Source organism: Sciurus vulgaris, assembly GCF_902686455.1.
Source record: "Sciurus vulgaris genome assembly, chromosome: 11".
Taxonomy (NCBI): domain Eukaryota; kingdom Metazoa; phylum Chordata; class Mammalia; order Rodentia; family Sciuridae; genus Sciurus; species Sciurus vulgaris.
Window position 1 is genome coordinate 38,425,014 of NC_136472.1, and position 16,472 is coordinate 38,441,485.

General features: G+C 51.3%; 1 protein-coding gene across 1 annotated transcript in view; it reads left to right on the forward strand.

Moving 5' to 3' along the window:
- The window catches only part of ABTB2 (ankyrin repeat and BTB domain containing 2), a 161,561-nt gene that overhangs the window by 104,063 nt on the left and 41,026 nt on the right, over window positions 1–16,472 (forward strand). The window contains exon 2 of the mRNA XM_079105683.1: window positions 15,748–15,894. Coding sequence (XP_078961809.1) covers window positions 15,748–15,894 — 147 coding nt within the window. The remainder of the gene's footprint in view (window positions 1–15,747; window positions 15,895–16,472) is intronic.

Sequence of the window (16,472 nt, forward strand, 5' to 3'; positions counted from 1 at the left end):
TGTTGCTGCTGCTCCTTCTCCCCTGCAGGGTCAGCTGCTCCCTACGGAGACGGGGTTGCCATTGTGCAGGGGGTCTTGGTTTTGCTTTCTCCCACTGTGGGAGAACCTCTGTGAACCCCGTCTCCTCTAAGAGGCTGGGTTCCAGGGTTGGAGGGGAGGCAGTGATGGCCCGTCTTGCCTAACCATTTCCAGTGTTTGTTTGAGGTAGAACAAGCCAAATAGTGGCTTCTGCTGAAGCTTGCAGTTATGGAAACATCAGGGGACTTCGAAGTTCAGAGCACTTGCATGGCATGGGTGTTTATTTTTCATGTGTGTACTTTCCTCTCTCCCCCCCCCCCCCCCGCTTTCTTTTTAAGGGAAAGGCATAGAAGAGTTAGTTTGAGCTCTGCAGAGCTGTTGTTTGCAGCTGGCGACATCAGCCATAACAGTGGCAGGGCCTCACAGACCGACACTTCAGCGCTCTGCTCTCCAGGGCCATCTTTTGGCTCAGGACCAGGGCTGAGGAGGGCCTGGGTTGGAGGCCAGACTGACAGGCCTCTCTTTTCCTATGTTTAAAGTCCACACTGGAGCAGGCAGTTCTGCCCTCCCTGTCAGTCACCTCCACACTATATGTGTAGTTGGAGAAGATTATGTCAAAGGTATATATTTTTTACCTTTAATTTACAATGCCATCTGAAGACAAAGCCATTAATCTAGTTTGCTTTACTGCTGAGAGTATCTCAATTTTTTACTGAAGCTTAAGGCTCACCTCAACCCACCCTTTCTGAACAGTTTTTCAGACTTGTAAGCACCTGCCGCGTTTTTGGAGCTATGTGAACTGCAGAGATTGTAGGGTAAAGGAAGCGGTAAGATGAAGAATATAGTTTCTGGCCTCTGTAATCCGTGTGTAGATTGCTCCTACCTCAAGCTGAGAACCACAGAGAGGGGTAGAGTGTGAAGGCCATTAGAGGTCACACAAGCCCCCAAGGACAAAGGACACCACCTATCCACCGTGTGCCCACGGTGCTGAGCACACACGTGCATGTCTGGGTCGGTCCTCACTCTTAACAGCAGGCACTGTGGCCATTGTACAGACCAGCAAGGTGAAGCCCAGAGAAGATGTTATTGTCCAAGGTCACCCTGCAAGTAAGACGGGGGTGCATTGAACCTGTGAGCTGGTGTTCTTAACCCCACTGTGCACTGTAGGGAAGTTTGGGGAAGAAGAGTCTCTGGGTAGAAAGAGAATGGCAAAGCCGGGAGCCACCAGAGTGGAGGCTGTGGTTATGAGTGCTCCAGTGTCCAGGGAGGGCTCGGTCCTCACTCCCTGCCCCAGTCAGGGTTGCCCAGACAGCACGCCCCGGTGGTGCATGAGGTCCTGAGCTCCTGGATCTGACGGGGAGTGAGCAGGCTAGGCAGGGCTGAGCCACGACTTGTGAGGGGCCACAACAGACTCGGGGGCCCCACCACAGGAAGACTGCTAACCTTGCAGGGTGTGCACACAGGACTAGGCGTGGGAGCTTCCAGAAGACAGAATGTCTTCAGTGCTTCAGTGGAGAACTTTTCTAGCAATTGGAGCTGCAGATGAGCTCTCTTAGGGAGACTGAGTTCTTGGTCACTGGTACTGTGTCCTCCCTCAGCCACATAGGGTATCATAGGGACAGATATGAGAACAATGACAGCATATTAAAGATAGGACATGACTGAACATGCTCAAGCAGGATCAGAGGCTGGGTGCTTTCTGTAGCCCTTCCAGCTGTGGCTATACAGAGTGTGTTCTGGGTTGGGTTTGGCAGGGACTCGTGTGTGTGTGTGTGTGTGTGTGTGTGAGAGAGAGACACACACAGACAGACAGACAGACACTAAGGCCCTGAGCCAGAGAAATTGCCTGCTGAGACTTAGTCAAGGGGATTAAAAGATTTCGACTCCACCCCACCTTTGCCACGGGCAGTTGACTGGGCCGGGGGTATGGATGGTAGGATCCGAGAGGCAGAGAGGCAGCACTGCTTCCGCCTCCGTGTAATTTGGGTCAATGATTCAAGTAATGAGACTGAACCTGGGGAGCTGGACACTTTCTGGCCGCAAGGCAGGACACCCTGCACTATAGAAATGACTAGCAGAGGTGTCAGTGGCCCAGCTGGGACGGGGGCCCCCACACAGGGGAAACACTGGTGGAAAGATAAGGTGGTGTGTTCAGCGCATGAGCCAGAGCAGCTCGTGATGGTTCTGGGGGATGGCAGTGGAGCTGGGGGGCTTCACAGGGGCAAGAGAGGAGACCTTCCCAGAGCAACGTCCCCTCTATCAGTTGTACCGCTCAGATCCAGGGAAGCTACACCCGCCGCCTTTTCTCTGGCAGGTTGCCAACCCCCGTTCAGCCAGGGAGAGGGGTGCTGGGGAAACAGGCTGATTCACTGTTTCCACTCGGTCCTCCTCGGCAGTGTTGGTGGGCAGATCACACGCCAGCCTCGTAAACTCACTCTCCGCTTGTCCATGTGACGTTTATAGCCCCACAGGGAGCTGGCTTTTTAATGAGCCTAATTTGAGACTGTAAGTAGGAGTTTGTAAAACAAACAGCGAGGGGCTTCGGGCCAAAGCCCAAAGTTGCAGTTTGAGTACACAGGGTCACACACAGCTCTGCAGACAGGCAGGGGCTCCTCCATGCCCAGGGCACCGGGACAGCGGGGCTCCCCAGAGAAGGAAGGCCCACCCTTCCAGGATGCTGGCTCCAGGCTCTGTCTCCCCCCTAGAAGACCTCCCTGGAGAACAGGAGAGTCCTGGCTTTCCCACGGGAGGCAGGGACCTCTGGGGAGCAGGCCTGTGTGCCCCTGAAGGCCCCAAGTGCTCCCCTCAGACCCTCAGAGTCTTCTGGGCAGAAGAGCCTGTTGTCCAAAGGCACTGTGTAAGAAATTCCCGTTCTGGGAGGGTGGTTTTCAAATTACGACTGCCCAGGATGTCTGTCAGGAGCCTGCACAGCTCACCTGCCTCCGGGCCCGGGCGGAAGGTGAGGTACCTCGCTTCCCGTGCGGTTGCTCCTTCAGCTGGAGCCCTGGGCTGTGATGTGACTCCGAGACCCCCACCCGTCATGACACGGCACTGGAGAGGCCCTCCTGACTCCCCAGGTAGCAGCAGTGTGTGCTGTGGGCCTTCAGCATGGCAAGCACTGCAGCCGTTGGAAGAGATAGGAGTAGCATTTGGAGCTGTGGAAGGACAGCCATGCGGTACCAAGTGACCAAGTGCAGGGGTTCCTTTTTAAAACTTACCTGTACAGGTGTGCAGCCTGAAGTCTGAGGGGGCAACATACCATAATGTCCGTGCAGTCTCAGAGTGGTAAATCGTGGTGGTCTGTATCTTCCTCTTCTGTCTGATGTTTTAAAATTAAAGCATGGGCAGTGGGGTTCACAGGCCTCCCAGCCGCGCCTGATAGTCTTGGGAGGCTACAGGGGCAGGTGGCTCTGCTCCTCCGTCTCTGCTGCCCCTGGAGTTGCCATCTGAGTCTCTGAGGCCCGGCCAGAGCCTCCTGTTCTCTGTGGAGGCCGAGGGTGTACCCACTCCAGCCAGACCGGACAGTGAACTTAGAGTGTCATTTTCAACCTGCCTCTTGGAGATGTTGGGGCCTGGGACTGGGGTCTGCTTTACCTTTGGCCCCTTCATCTGATTTTGTTTAACCAAAGGATTCCAGAGTTTGAAATTGTTTGGTTTTACTAAGCTACTGGTTAATAAGCAAGCAACTCTCTCGTATCAGAGAATCACTTTGTCTGTAAAGCATAGCAAGCACAATTGTTTCGGACTGTGTCTTGTTCCCTGTGAAATTCGGATGCTGAAACCCTAGCCTTTGGTATCTGGGAATGTGACCACATTTGGATCTGGGTCCTTTATAGAGGCAGTGAATGTAAAATGAGGCCATGAGGACAGGTCTTGATCCAAAATGTCTCGTGTCCTTCTAAGAGGTGAGGACACAGGGAAGCACAGAGAGAGATGCGTGAAGCCCAGGGAGAAGATGGCCATCTGCAAGCCAAGGAGAAAGGCCTCAGGAGGGACCTTGGTTTACCTCTGGGTTCGAGCCCCTAGAACTTTGAAAAAATACATTGTTGTTGTTTAAGCTACCCTGTCAGTGGTATTTCGTTTCCATAGTCCTGACAACTAAGACAAAGAGGGGCTTACTTGTCTCTTGTAAACAAGTTCAGGAACTTGTAAACTAAGTTCACAGTGTGACTTAGCTGCCTGGTGAGACCATCAAGAGACCCAGCTCTTCCTACCTTTTGTTTTGCCCGCCTCTCCACACTCTGGTCTCCCTCTTATCCCTTCATGTGGTGGAGCATGGTCCTGCCTCCTGGTGGTACTGTGGCTGCTGCTGCACCTTCTTCTGTGAATGTATCACAGTTTAGGCAATTGAAAAACAAAAGCCCTGCCATCCAGGAAACCTATCCCCTTTAATCAGAAAAAAAACAACACTTTCCAAAACCCCCAAAGTCTTTGATATCTCACTGTCCTTAAAATGTCACACATCTGCTAGGGAGCCTGGGAAGGGTCTGCCAGGTCCCCTGTCATCTTGCATAACCATTCTAGACAGTGTTGGGGTTCTGTTAGCCAGGAAGGAGGAGGAGGTGTTGGATAGATCGCTTGAGAGAGGCAGCACAGTTCGAGTCCAGTGACCATTCTCTTACATCTTTGCAGGGAAAGATCAGGGTGCCCTCCAAGATCCTGGCAGGGCACAGTGCATGCTGGGAGGGGCGTGCCCTCTGGGAATGAACGTTCCACAGGAACCTCAATAAAAGAGCTGGCTTCCCTGTACTCCTCCACCCCTGCCACCCACTCTGGTATCGTGCAGTTTGCTCAGCCATGCGATGACCAGGGAGTGGCTGTTCATCTTGAACTCTGTACAGTCCCTTTAGAGTCTTTTGAGTAAATGGGGGTGGGGGCTTCCTGTTACTTTTCCTCCCTTGCTGACGATGACAGCGAAAGCCCTGTCCTCGGGCCCTCCTTCTATCCTTCTAGTCCGATTGCAGGGGCCCCCTCTGGTATTTATCATGGTGCATTTTATTTGCCCACGTGGTTTTCCTTTCCCTGGGGCAGGAAGCCAGGTCTCATTCATCTCTGTATTCCCAGCACCAAGCTCTGTACTTGATGGGCATAGGATGGATATTTGAATAAGTGGGTGGATGCTGAGAAGAGCACAGCACAGCGATTTCTACACAAATAGATCAGTGGAACAGAATAGAGCCTGGAAATAGACCCACACAAACACCATCAGCTGATCTTTGATAAAGGAGCACAGGCAGAGAGAGTAACCCAGAGATGGTGCTGGAACTGGACCTTCACTCTCCCCAAGATTAACTCACAGTGGACCTCAGAGCTAAATGTAAAATGCAACACTACAAAATTTTAGAAGACAGCCTAGGAGAAAATTGAGGTGACCTTGGATTTGGGGGTGACTTTGTAGAAACCCAGTCCATGAAAGAATCAGCTGGACTTACAGTTAAAAATTTCTGCTCTGTGAGAAAGAGAAACTCAAAGTGAAAAGACACAAATGAGGAAGAAATATTTGCAAAAGACAGAACTGATGAAGGACTGCTATCCAAAATACACAAGCAACTGTTAAAATTCTGTAGGAAGAAAACAACCCAGTTTTTAAATGGACCCAGGCTGGAGATATAGCTCAGTAGCATTTGCCTAGGATGCTCTAGGCCCTGGGTTCGATCCCCAGCACTGCAATAAAAATTAAATAAAGATGGGCAAAAGACCTTATCAGACAGCTCACCAAAGAAGAGACAGGTAGCAAGTAAGCACAGAAAACAATGCCTGGCATCATTTGTCATTAGGGAACTGCAAATTAAAACAGCAGTGGAAGGGGGCTGGGTTGTGGCTCAGTGCTAGAGTGCTTGACCAGCATGTGGGAGGCACTGAGTTAGATTCTCAGTACCACATATGAATAAATGAATAAAAGGTCCATCAACAACTAAAAATAATTTAAAATTTAAAAAAAAATAGCAATGAAGGGCTGGGACTGTAGCTCAGTGGTGGAGTGCTTACCTAGCACAGGTGAGGCACTGGGTTCGATCCTTAGCACCACATAAAAATAAATGCAGTAAGGAACGCTGTCTATCTACAACTAACAAAAAATAAAAATAAAAAGCACTGAGACACCACTGCACACCTGGTGGACCGATTGAAATCCTGAACACTGACACCAGCAACTGCTGCTGAGGATGTGGAGCAACAGGAACTCTTACTTGTTACTGGGGTGCCAGATGGTATAGCCACATGAGCCACAGTTGGGCAGTTCCTTTCAAAATGAACTGTATTCTGCACAATCCAGCAATTACATCCCTTGGTATTTACCCAAAGGAACTGAAAACTTATGTCCACACAAAAACCCGCTCACAGATATTTATAGCAGCTTCATTCATACTTGCTAAACCGTGGATGCGACCAGCGCTTAGCACAAACATTGACAAAAATGGTCGGCTGGATGGAGAGAGTGCAGGCAGGGGCCTGCCCAGTGGAATTTGCTCCATGAATTCCATCGCAGGGCACGTGTCCCCAGCCAGCAGTAGGCCCTTTGGATGCCACTCTCCCAAGCCCTGGCCTCCTCTGCCTCAGTGTACAGATGACCCTGTGGCTCACCCACTCAACCCCTTCAGGGTTCTCCAGGTTCTTGGGCAGAATTTGAGTCCCTAGGCTTTTGTGCCTGTAACTTGTCACACTCTGGCTGTCCCTCTGAGTCCCCCTTTGAGTCCTCCTAAGGGTTCCTGGCACCAAGTCCCACCCACTGCCTGTTTTTGTACAGGCCCTCCAGCCAAGAGTGAATCTTACATTTTTGAATGGTTGAAAAATATTCGTGACACGTGAAGATGATGTGAAATTCAAATTTCAGTGTCCACGGTTTTATTCATAAAACACAGCCATAGCTGTTTGTCTTGTCACAGGACACTGGCAGAGTTGAGTGGTTGTGACAGAGATGGCATAGTCCACAAGGTTGAAAATAACTCCTCTGTGACCTTTGAGGAAGAAGGGAAGACCGTCCAGCCCCTCTGCCAAGCCGCCTCCTCCCCCTCCCCTCCCCTCCCCTCTCCCTTCCCACGCCCACCTCCCCCTCCTCTCTCGCCAGGATGGTCTGCCTCAGGGACCTCCCACCCTCCCTCCTTGCTGGCTCCCTGGGGGAGCCTTGGAGTGCAGTACAGATGCCCCGCCTTCACTATGCAGGCAGGCTGCGTCCTGAGGGTGGAGGCCCTCCTCTGTCCCCTTTATTCCTGTCCCCAGAGCACAGCTGCTGCTCGGGCACCAGGTAATCAGTACACAGCTTTGAATGAATGAGTGAACAAATGCAAAACAAGCGGCCCATCTGCAGCGAGTGCAGCATGGCTTTGTATGAATGTGAGCCACAGTGACCTCTAAGAAAACAGGGTCAGAAGCCTTGGGCTCCTCCTTCCCCCCATGGCGTTAATAGCTTTTATATAGTATCTCATGGCTTTATCCCAAAGCCACTGGCCCTTGACAGTGAGACCATTCATAAAAATAGTTCTGTTTACTGTATGCTTCCTGTGTGTCAGGTCTTTCACCAAGCACACTCCTATATCACTTATTTTAATGTACTCTTGTACATCAGGAGCTATCAGTAGGCATATTATACAGATGAGCCAATGGAGGCTCAGAGAGGTGAAGTAACTGGTCCAGAGTCACACAGCTACTAAGTAGTAGACCTGGGTTTCAAACCCTTATCTCTGTGACTCCTATTCTTATATTTTCTGGGGAGTCTAATGTTCAGACCCCTTTGAAATTGGAACCGAAACAGATTGAAGCTGGTTGTTTGTGAGCAGGACTCCAGTGCAGTACATTTCTCACTAACACACTCATGTTCTATTAATAAATACCTTGGCCATCTGCCCTGGACCTTGCAATATTTGCAGTGTTATTAACCCCCAAGGAGTGACCTGTGTCTGTCATGGGTATGCGACACTTTCGTCCCTATTTTCCTGTCTGAGCTGATGCTTGGAGGCCTGGCCCTGTTCCCTCCTTTCCCAGCTGACTGACCTGCTCCCTAGCAAGAGATACAGCTCAAGAATCACTGAGGCAATGTCCGTCCTGCCTACTCCCCACCCAGGGAGGGCGGGCCAGCCTCCCTTTTCCCAGCAGGGATTTGGGCTGTGGGGCTAGACTCTGCCTGTTCTCAGACCTCAGCATGTTGCAACCTGCAAAGGCCACTGTGGTGCAGGAAGGTCAGGCCACCTGTGGCTGCAGCCTAGCTCACAGGCACAGAGCAGGAAGTTCCACTGGGGGACCCAGGCCGGTGTCACAGCCACCTGGGGCCAGGTGAAGGGGCTGGCTTGCAGCAAGGATGAGTCTGGGGTGAGACATAAACCTCACCTCCTGGCTATTAGCATGGAACTGCCTCTACCTGAGTCTAGCAGGTGGATCCTTTCCTTACCTATTTGTTTTTATCACTTATTTATTTGTAAAGTCTCTACAGAAACAACTAGGCTTTCCTTTTATTTGCTCTATTTTTCTTTTTGCCTCCATGAACTCACAGTGATTGTAGTAATATAATGGTTAATTGTTAAAAAGTCTGAAGATTAATGGGGGGGGGGGTCATGTACAGTTCTACCTTGCCCAAATAATCATCTTTGATGTTAGATGACCTCCATTCTGAGCTCTGTACAGGTAACTAGATAACAGTGTTTTAACACTTTATTTTGATATTTAACTTCAAATAACTTGTTTGGAAGTGAAGGCTATAACTTTGTTCCAAAAGAAACGTTCCGTGTCACCTCGTCAGCCTCTGAGGACAGGTCTCTCCCCTCCCAGCTGTCACCACAACCATTTTTATTACACCCACAGGTCATATTCATAAATTTTGGAAAGCATAGTAATTCAAAAAGCATCATTATAATGCCAGCGTGGCGAGTGCCAGCCTTACCTGGGCAGCTGGGAGCATCAGCTGGGGAAAGGGCTGATACATTAGGTCTGACTCTTAACTGTCCTGCTCCGCCCCATTCTCAGGTTCTGCACGTTCTTCTCGGAGTGTATGACTGTTTTTCTTGTTTTCTTGTGGTGCTGGGGATCGAACCCTGGGCCTCCTGTGTACTAGGCAAGCACTCCGCTGTGCAGCTACACTCCCAGCCCTGTGTGCATCTATTAAATGTGCTGTCGGTACACAAAAGTGACTCACTGTTGTCTTTGGCCTCCAGGAGTTAGTGCGCTCACTGCTGTGGGTCAAGAACAGTCTATGACAAAGGATTGTAGTCATGTGGCCGGTTTGCCTTTTTTTAGGGGGAGGTTATTCCAAGACTCCTGCTTCCGGGGTCACTCAAGTTCTTGGTGCGTTACATCAATCCTTTGGAGCGAGGCCACCCAGAATCTCTTAAAAAGTATTCAGAATAACACAGAGACCTTTTTCCACTGGAAAAAGCTCAGTAGCTCAAATGTTGGTTTTCTGCCCCACACTGCCCAGTGTTGTGATGATTGCTGATTTTTCCAGAGTTCACCTTTAGGTTTAATTTCCTGAAATTGATCTGCATGGTTACTCTGGCTTTATTTGACTCTTTTGTAAAAATGGAGAAACAGCAGGGAACAGACTGCATTTTATTGAGTTTTTGCTTCAAAAAAATCAGATAGCAGTCCCATGATCTCTACTGGTTTGTTTTTACAAGCACCCCATAGTCACCTTCTAGGTCTGTGAGAGAACTGATATTCACCCTAATTAAATGAATCACCCTAAGGCCACCGAACAGCATGCCCAGGGGCACTTCCAAGATCACCTGCACTGACTTGTGTGGCCATCTCGTTTTATGGTGGCCCCTCTCACGCTCCGAATCCTTGTCCCGCTTGGAGCTTCTCTGAGATTTGGGGGAGCTGGCTGCATGAGAAGGGCAGCCCCCTGCAACTCCACCAGCAGCCCAGGGGGAGAGAGTACTCCAGAGGCAGGTAAATCCCAGCCCACCTTGCTTTGTACCACTCTGAGGAGGAAGGGGTTGCTGGCGAGGAGCACGTTGTGCTTCGTCACCCTTTGATCTCGCTCTGGGTTCTCTGGCCACCTGCTCCCTGGGCAGTCATAAACGTGTGTTATTATTTTACTGCTTAATGGTGAGCTCCTGGCCCGGGGCCGGACTGTGTCGGAAGACCACCTTTCACTGGTGGTGTTCTGGTAACTTAGCCAGAGCGAGGTGTTAACCAGAGCATGGTTATTATTTGCTTTTAATTTCCTGCCCTTAGAAAGAGGGGGGAAGCGCAGTTCTGGTGGGAGGTGGGTGGCTGGTAGGAGGGAAGAACCCTATACCCATGACTAGGGAGAGGGCCCTTTCCCTTCCTGAGCTGGCCCCCGAGCCTCCTCGGGAGAGGCCGTGTGCTGTGCTGAATGCAGTGGGGACTCCTGGGGCAGGTACCCTGGGCTGGATCCCTCCTCTGCCGTTTTCTAGCTACGCACTTAGTCAAGCGACCCAGCCCATGGAAGCCTGTGTCCCTCATAGGCAAATGGGGCACTGTAATAGCAGCCCCTGCTGGGATCTTTGTAGGGGTCCCAGTGCTTGTTCTTCTCATCCCTGTATGTGAGAGCCCAACTCCATGTGTCATTTTTTTAAATTATTATTTCTTTTAGTTTTAGATGGACACAATACCTTTAATTGATTTATTTATGTGGTACTGAGGATCAAACCCAGCACCTCATACTTGCTAGGCAAGTGCTCTACCACTGAGCCATAGCCCCAGCCCCAGCCCCAATGGTTAAACGTGCCTCCCAACTCATTTTAGTCCCCTGCACACACACATACACACACACACACACTCTACCCCGCCTCTCTTCCCCTCTCTACCCCCTCCCTACCCCCTCCCCTCCCTCCCATCTCCTAACATTTTCTCTGCACTTGAACTCTTGGTCATCACAACATAGCGGTCGCATCGCCAGGCAATAGCTGTGCCCAGGAATTAGATGTGCTTTTGATTATTCTTGATGAGTCACTGATGGGCAGATAATGGCAGCTGATCAGGCATATTTCATCGCACATCCAGGTTGTTCCCCCTGGTTCCTTCACTGTCCCCTTGCCTTGACCCCATGTGCCCAGCCTCTTTGAACTCAGTGAAACCCATTCAGCGAGCTGTCCTTGGGCCCACTCGTGTCCCTCTGAAGAATCTCCATCCTTGGCTTTTCAGTGCTGTGATCTAGGATGACTAATATGCAGCAATTGGGCATTAAATGTCCTATATATAAAATTCCAGATCAGAGGGTGGAAACACTTTTAAAAAATAAAATAAAAGAGTTGGATCATGTGGACTGTTTGGAAACCATTCAATGGGGCAGTATAATTTTTATTTTCAGAAGCTTACGGATTGAACTCCACCCAAGCTTCCAGCTCCTAAGAAAACTGGCAGAAGAGGCCCTGCCTTGTGCTTTTCCTCACAAGGGCCATAGAAGAGTAATCCTCTGATCCTGGTTTTCATTTCATTTCAAAGAAGTGGGACAGGCAGTGGCCTTGGCTGCCTTGGCCAATGAACTCCCTGCCAGTGGGGGGTGGGAGCTGGCAGATCTCTAGTGGGGGTTGTGGCAGAGGGACATCAATGGCTCTGAGCACAGACTCAGAGGCATCAGACCTGGGGTCATTATCCCCAGCAGGAGCACTGAGGAGTCTGGGGACCGTGCCGGTAATGGGCAGCTGAGTTTGGAGGACAGTTGGGTTCCAGCCTTGAAGGCTTCCTGACGAATGGTCAGAAAAGCTGACCTGCAGCCCTACCCAGTTTGCACAGAAAGGACGTCTTTACATTTAAAAGCGTACACAGGAGCGTGGGTGTGACGGCTGGGCGGGAAATGAAACTATAGGAAATGGCAACAGGCAGGTCTGTTTGTTCCCACTGCTGACAGTTCAGAAGTTAAACATGGCGGCAATAAGGGACAAATGCTTTTAGGGCTCCTCTTTCTGCAAGAGCAGTCCCAGATCAGTGGGAACCTAGAGTCCAGGGCTGGACATCAAATTCACCCCCCATCTACGCAGACACATAGATGAAATCACCATCGATTCCTTCGCTCTGAAAGTCTGGTTAGTCGACCCAGCGTGTGGCCATCTGCTCTGGCTTGGCGCGTGCTGGGAGGAGGCTGTACCTCTGCAAGCAGAAATCCAGGCTAAATTCCCGGCTGGTGGCTTCCAGGACCAGTCGGGTTGCCCACCTCAGTGGCACCTTCTCTGGGCACTAGTGGGAAATCACCTGGAAAGAAAATGGGCTGACCCCTGTCCTACCACCCCATCTCCACCTCCACCCCAACCCAGGGACTGGAGCAGAACCCAAACCTGGAACACGGCTTAGAGAAACAAGGCTCTGGTGTGTTGGGCTTCCTACCTGCCCGCGTCCTGGGAGGTGCTGGAGATTTTCCAGTTTACCGGCAGGATTATTTTCCTCCTTACACTCAAGAGCAGGAAAGATGTCACATAGTCTTACCTGTGCAAAGGCATTTGGATTTCATTATGAGGGCAGTGGGGAGCCTGGAAGACTACGAAGAGCAGTGTGCCAGAATGAGGGACACATTTTTGAGAGATTGAGGTAGCGAAAGCAGCAAAGCTCTGTGGTCGACTGGAGGTGCTGGAGGAGGTCAGGGCGACTCAGGCTCTTGCTGGGCACCTGGGTGGATGCAGTGCTGCACTCAGCGAGCGGACGGTGGAGGAGAAAAGATTAGACTTCGGAGGTTCACAGGTCAGGCAACCAGAATGAGAAAAATTGAGTGAAGATAATGGCTCTGGTTATCGCTCGGGCAGTGTGAGGCTTCGCACACTGTCAGGAGCACGCGCCGGGAGCGCCGTCCCAACAGAGATGCAGAATTTGTAGAAAAGGGGGAGGCAGAAGACGACCCGTCGCGCGCACTGCCTCACCCTGGTGCAGGTATTGCACAGCAATGATCCCAGTGCGCGTGGGTCTCCTCTGTAACGGGGTGTCCTCATTAATTAACAAAGGAGTGAAGGGAAGCACTCCTGCACGCTTGCTTTTCCATCACGACTCAAATAAATAAAAAAATTTCATAAGGATTTTACTGAATGAAAGAAAAGAGATGCCTTTTCTTTTTTTTGTTTGTTCTTGAAATCCCTTTTTCCAGAAATGGCCTTGCCCTGGGCCCACGTGGGAATTGGGGAAAGAAGACATGGAGGCAAAATGTGAGACTGGGAAGAAAATATGTTCCATGTTTAATCAGAGCTGCTGAGCAACACGCTTACGTGGGACAGAGAATGACTTAGGGCTGATGTGAAGAAAGCTTTCTTCAGGAGCAGGTCGGGAAGGCCAGCTGTGGGACTGCGTTCTGGAAGGATGGGAGGGAAGAGAAGAGCCTGCCCTCGGAGTCTCATGGGAGGCTCCAGGAGTCTCATCTGTGGGTCTCGCTTTGCATATCCTCCCCTCAAACCTCAGGCCCAAAGGCACCGTCCTGAAATATCCTAGGGGTGGCTTAACTCGTGGAAGTAGCCAAAATGAGGAAGTCATTTCACTTCATGAGCTCAAGTACAAAGAGATTGAGGTTCCAGCCCCATTCAGCTTCTGGTTACCTCGGTAGCCTTGGCAAGGCACTGAACTTTGTCTTGCCTTGGTTTCCCCATCTGTGAGATGGGTGAGGGCAGTACCTTCTGCAGTCCTGGGGGTAAAGGTGGTGACTTATGTAAACTGCTATTGCAGTGCCTAGCACATAACAAGCCCTCAGTGAGAGTCAGCTGTGGGGATCCCTCGTCACCACTGCCCCGTCTCCCTCACTAGAAGAATTCGTTACTAGATGTCAGAAGTCTCTTAAAAGCAAAGGGCACACAAAAATGATGATGCTATCAATTGCTATTATTAATGCTAGGTTCATAATGACGTTTGCCACGGTAGTAAGTGAAGGCCCCTTTGCGTGGGTGATGACTGTGAGCACGAAGCGGGTATTAATGGGGCTGCCAGCTCCTGTTACTGGATCTATTGACATAATATTTCTCTCTGGGAATCCTTTGACAAATCAGCTGAATTTCCTGTCCCCTTGCCCTAAGCACTGTAAATTCGATCCACATGTCTCCAGTGCTGTTTCTATAGTGGAGTAAGGGAGAGAAGGGGCGGAGCTGGGCTGAGCCAGGTCTCCGGCAGCGGTCAGCCTGTCTGTGGGCTGGAGCATGTGGTTGGGGTGGCCTTCTCTTTTGTTTTTCCAGCCCTTCCTAATCTGTGTGGTCACTCAGCTGTCAGGGAGAATTTCTGCTTGAGGAACAGGGCCTTGGTAGGAGGTCGGGGGAGACCCAGTCACGTGCTCTTCCTCCTCCTCCTGGGAAACACAGCTTTCCCTGGGACACAAGTGCTTTGATGCCATGCTTTGCAGAGTCAGCGCTGGCTGGGATGGCAGGGCTGCTGTCACCCAGGAGGAGCGAAGGGAGGCATGGCGGGCAGGCATCGGTCACTCCAGCGTGAAGGAAGACAGAGCCTGGCTTGGGGGAAGAGCAGCTATGTATCTCTGAAGCTGTAGAATGGTCAAGGAAGGCATTCTGGGGCCTGGGCTAGAGGAAGGCCGTCCTGCACCTTTGCCCCAGAGAGAGACACCCAAGGGTCAGGAGGGGGTGTCCATGGGTTACCACACAGGGCCAGCCATGGGTGAGCCTTGGTGGCCTGTTCCTTGGGCTCTGGGCTCATGGAGCTGGGAGCCGGGGCGGGGGTCAGTCGTACACATTCTAGCGCCATCCCAACCTGGATCTGAATCTCAGTTAAACACGGCTTACCTGAGCAAGTTCTTGATACTTTTCAGTGTCAGTCCTTCAAAATTGAAGATGGAGAATGAATCAGATAAATAAAGCCTGTGTTCCCAGCACAAAGTAGAAATAATAGCGGCAGCACCAGGAAAGCATTCGCTCTGAGCCAGGTGCTGGTGCAGGTATTGACGTCCAGTCCCCATGGGCTGGGCTCTTGTCACCTCTAGTTAGCAGAGAATGGCCTGAGGCAGGGGAGCTCAGCAACCTCCCTGGCTCACACCGCTGCCGGAGCTGCAGCCGGTAACTGTGAGCCCAGCCTTCCACTCCAAGGCCTGTCGTCCTGCTCTGTTGTGCCACCCGGAGCTCTTGTCACATCACATGGGTGCAGGACAGGGGTTCTAACCCAGAGTTGGCCACAGCCCAGGGGCTGTCCCATTATCTCGAGAAATTTTAGAGATTTTCCCCCAAAGGTGACTAAATTCCTGTGGGTATTTTTCTTAAGAAAAATTAAAAATTGGGGTGGGAGGTTTGGACAAAGAAACATTGAGAAAAACAGCATTTACCAGAAGTTGGGAATCCCGGGTTTAGGCTCTGACTGCAACTGGACTCTCTGTGGCCACATGCTTTACAGAAGCAACATGTAATTTTAAAACACCCTGATTGTGTTTTTCTGGTGCTTTCTAAGAAGGCACACAATGAGTTGGAGAGACTTGCTCGCTGTCACCCCTTGGGATTGATGCTGACAGCTCTGCTCACTGGCTGTTGAAGTGCTAATGAGAAACGCTAATTAGACTTGGCCAAGGGCTGGGACAGTCCCTTTTTTGGAGTGGAGAGGGCAGCGTTCCTCTTCAGTGGCGGCTCCCAGCCCCTTCTGGGCTTAAAGAAGAAAGGGGTAACTTGGGGAAGTGAGAGGACCTTTGGGTGGGCAGGACAGTCACTCCCCGCTGACTCAGCCACCCCTGAGAACCATGGAAACAAAACCGTCTCTGTCATCACACAAGACCTGGGCCCAGTCAGGAGTGGGCTGAGCCCTGCCACAGCGACCGAGCCCCAAGGAGCTTTCCTGCCTTCCTGAGTGCAACCTCTCTTTCTTGCTTCCCCACAGGTGTCCTCTCCCTCCCTGCGTACTTCAGTCCCTACAATGGAGGGTCCCTGGGCCACGATGAGCGAGCCGATGCCTATGCTCAGCTGGAGCTCCGGACCCTGGAGCAGTCTCTCCTGGCCACCTGCGTGGGCAGCATCTCGGAACTGAGTAAGTCGGCCTCGGCGTCTGGCTGGGCTGTAGAGCAGGGGTCCCGGGGAGGAGGCAAAGAAGACTCCGCCATCTGGTTCTGGCCACCACCTCCACACTTGCCCCCCTGAAAGCTAGATCCTTGGCAGACTTGTGGCCCACCGACATGTAAGATTTGGTCATCACCACACGTAAATCTGGACTTCTGGTTTCTCTTGAAATGTCAGACAAACTAGTAGCCCTGCTCCCTAGTCCTGCCTGGCAGCTAAGCTACAGTTAGTTGGGTGGCCTGCAGTCTCCCCTTTGCCACAGAACTGGCCTTCTTTGTTCATGTCACCTGCCTGACCTAAACACCTCTGAATTTACAACCAGTCCTCTTTCTGAAGCTTCAGTGTAGAGTAAGGAAGGGAACTGCTGAGCCCTGCTGGCAGAGGAGGGTGTGGCTCCATGGCTCTGCCCCCAGCCTGGCTGGCTGTGGCATCTGCCAGGACCTCGGGGCTCTAGGGAACACAGTCGGTACTCTTGAATCCAGTCTGCATCCTGCGCTCTCCCTCTCCTTACCCCAGTTATTTAAGAAATCAAGCTGCACACTCTGCCTC